A 3,395-nucleotide genomic window follows, 5' to 3' on the forward strand; every position below is an offset into this window, starting at 1 on the left:
TTGTGTACCAAATAAAATACTCTCATTTGATATTTGATCGTAAGTACTCTGGTCTACGCCCTTTTATTACTCGCCGAGGCAGGCTCTCATGTTATTCACAGCATTACAACATATCGCTAAGTGTGTACGGATCGACCGCGAAGCGATCGACAAAGTGAACCGATGTTGTCGAGGCAGTGTGGACGTTTTCCATCGAAATCTATCGATGTCAATCGACGGGCCGTTGACTATGTGTTGACACAGCTAAGGTTGGAAGTCATTCCCGAATGTCTACTCCATTGCCGAATGGAGGCCGAAAGATAAGAGCGACAAATATAGTCATTATTATTCCCGTTGCTAGTATACCTAACTGAAAAGCTGCGGTAAATCAGTGATATCATCTCCCTCTCCAACGCATCATAATCTAGCTCGGATGTCTCCACTTGTTCTGGTTTGGTCGTAGTGTCTCCAGCTTTATGAGAATCATAGTATTTCTTCCACAGTTCTGTGTTCCATTTCGCACCAAACGGCATCTCCACGGAATCCAAAGTTGTCTCACTCAGCGCTCGCTCCAGCGTTACTTCACTGTTAGATGTCGAAAGCAATGCCGAATCCATCTGCGTGAATATCTCCTTCAACTCATCATCGTTGGTGTACGAGTGAACTCGCTTCGGGGACTCCACGCGTTGTGCCGACACGAGCCAGTTCTGTACGTAGAACGCGCCTTATTCGTAAAGTAAAACAAATACACAACTACATAAGTGCAGTCAATAAAATCACAGACATAAATATAAACATACTCATACATTAGTATATCTCTAACTCGCAAGTCATACATTGGTATATCTAATTCATAATGGCCCAGTGCTAATTGAACATAAATTATCTGCAAACAAGATTGGATTTAACAAGCTATAATGATGATGAGTTGAAGGAGATATTCACACAGATGGATTCGGCATTGCTTTCGACATCTAACAGTGAAGTAACGCTGGAGCGAGCGCTGAGTGAGGCAACTTTGGATTCCGTGGAGATGCCGTTTGGTGCGAAATGGAACACAGAACTGTGGAAGAAATACTATGATTCTCATAAAGCTGGAGACACTACGACCAAACCGGAACAAGTGGAGACATCCGAGCTAGATTATGATGCGTTGGAGAGGGAACGACTGAGCAATCAAGATCCCAGTGGATTCACGCGAAGGATTTTGGAAGGACCGGGAATTGAATTGAAAAAGAAAATTTCTTTCCCAGAGTGTTTCCGCAAGTAACACCCTGTTTATTATTAAGAAATGCAATGCCTTATGTCACTTATGGATTGGAATGACCCGCGGCACTTGTGTTTATTATAATTAATTATTACAATTGATGATTCTCATGAAAAATATAACTGTCCAAATGTATTTTTTTCGTAAAGATCGTCAAAAATAATGAATGATCCGAAAAGATTTTTTTTAAAAAAAGTATTTCTTCTCTAAGAAATTCGTCCCCAAAGTGTGCGCGGGAAAAATAATGAGATTCAAATTGAGAAATGCGCCCTACGCTTGGCAACATTGCGTGGGACGTAACCAACCATGAAAAAAGAAATTCTTCTGGCTCTTGCTAATCTGATCACATCGTTTTCTTTGGTTTTGGCGTTTTGTATCTGCTAATTTGGCTGTTTTTCTGAGTATCCTGTGGGGGTGTAGTGGTCAAGGCGCTCGACTGGTTAACAGGAAGGCGTGGGTTCAATCCCAGCCGAGGTATGGAATTGTATCCTCAATAAAAATACTCATTTCATTAGCGTATAGGTAAACTTGTAATTTGATTTCTATTTTATTTTTATTTAATTTTTTATTTTTCATTTTTGTATGCTTTTTTTCCTTCTGTATTGTTAGCATTAAGTTTTTTTATTGTAATAAATGGGACGTTGTCCCGTAAAATTTTGTAAAAAAAAAAAAAAAATACCTCTCATGGTTACCTATCGTTCTGATATTGTTTGATACCATTACGATGATCGCACTTGACTTCCCAGGAAGCATTCGGGTTATCCTGATAGACTGCTAACATCATGGCCGAGGGTTCGATCCGTCTTTGACCTGAAAAATAAAGAGTGAAAATGTTATTATTATTTATTTTTTTTCTTTAATAAGAAGACGCGAAGGATATTTGACCTAAAAAAACTCCGGTGTGAAAAAAAAACTCGATCGATGTCTATTAACATGCCGGGAGGCACGCGAACGTCAAGAGTTTGAAGCCTATTTTCAACAAGAAACAGAGTTTCATGGATGTCGTCTATTGACTATAAATCTACTTTTTATGGGGGTTAATTAATCGATGTAGCGATTTTTTTACACTTTTTACTCACCACGCAGTATAAAAGTGCCAAAAAATACAAAGAATTTCTGCACCCAAAGTGTAAAATTTTTCGTGAAAAATGCAGTGTTTCAACTTACCAATATTACCGCCCATTTCATACAGGAAATGTGTCTGCAGAGCCAGGTCAGGATCAGCAGTGGTTAGGAGACAGCTTAGATTACCATTAGGCGCCAAATCAGTGAGTGCACCCCTAACCTTCATATCCCTCCTGCCCCCTCCCCCTCACCTCAAGAGGTCACGGTTAACTGATCATAAAATGTAAACAAATGGTCCTATAACCTTGAAATTTTCCGTACTTACTCGAAATGACTCGAGCGTTAGAAAGGTCAGTGAGTCAGTGCGGTATCCTTTACATATTGTTTATGACCAAACCATTCCAAGCTAAACATATCTAAAGATTCCCAGATCCAAGGTACCTATACCTACATTATGCGGGTCAAACCCATTAGAATTTTAATTCACCAATAGGTATTATCATATTCGTAGTCGTGGGTACTAGCATAGTCCAGGAACGGAGACCAAAAATTCAGGTATGCTGGAACTGGAACTAAAACTTGTAGTTCTGAGTTGTGGTATAATGCTAGGGCATAAAATGTCTTCAATAAGGGTTATTCTTTGGGACTTTAAAGCTCATCCAACTTTATATCTGGATGTCGGTCCAGCAAAATCCAATTCACAATTTTTGTCCAGCTAATTTTCTTTGTTTCATGGACTATAGAAGACTCTTTGCGTGACACATCTCATAAACAAGACATAAAACCACGAGCAAAGGTTATACAACAATATACAGCGACGTTAATCCATAGGTATAATCCATTCCAACAATATTCATTAAGTTCTGGCTAAATCCAGGTTCATGATTGTGAATAATTCTTCAATCAGTGCGGCTTAACATGGATGTTAACATGCAGAAGGAGTGGATGACAACATGTAGATACCACTGATTGGTTTTTGGTTTACGTTCACAATTGATAGCTTTTGATAAGATTAGGTGAGATTAGATTGCAAAGATTTCATATTTCCAATTTTCCATAAACTTTGTATCTACCTTTGTAATAA

General features: G+C 38.9%; 1 protein-coding gene across 1 annotated transcript; it reads right to left on the reverse strand.

Moving 5' to 3' along the window:
- Positions 1-1,894: 1,894 nt before the first annotated feature.
- Positions 1,895-2,554, reverse strand: LOC103520670 (rho GTPase-activating protein 28-like). Its single transcript, XM_008485771.2, has 2 exons — positions 2,414-2,554; positions 1,895-2,056 (listed from the first exon to the last, which is right to left on the reverse strand). The coding sequence occupies exons 1-2, from the start codon at positions 2,535-2,537 to the stop codon at positions 1,935-1,937; spliced, it is 246 nt and encodes an 81-aa protein (XP_008483993.1). The 5' UTR covers positions 2,538-2,554; the 3' UTR covers positions 1,895-1,934.
- Positions 2,555-3,395: the final 841 nt, after the last annotated feature.

This window comes from Diaphorina citri, unplaced genomic scaffold, assembly GCF_000475195.1.
Source record: "Diaphorina citri unplaced genomic scaffold, Diaci psyllid genome assembly version 1.1 scaffold3914, whole genome shotgun sequence".
Taxonomy (NCBI): Eukaryota; Metazoa; Arthropoda; class Insecta; order Hemiptera; family Psyllidae; genus Diaphorina; species Diaphorina citri.

Bases quoted from the DNA above. Each gene is read 5' to 3' on its own strand.
- LOC103520670 (XM_008485771.2), bottom strand. From the start codon at position 2,537: ATGAAGGTTAGGGGTGCACTCACTGATTTGGCGCCTAATGGTAATCTA. The intron at 2,057-2,413 runs GTAAGTTGAAAC...TTTATTTTTCAG, and splicing joins TGAAATGGGCGGTAATATTG to GTCAAAGACGGATCGAACCC.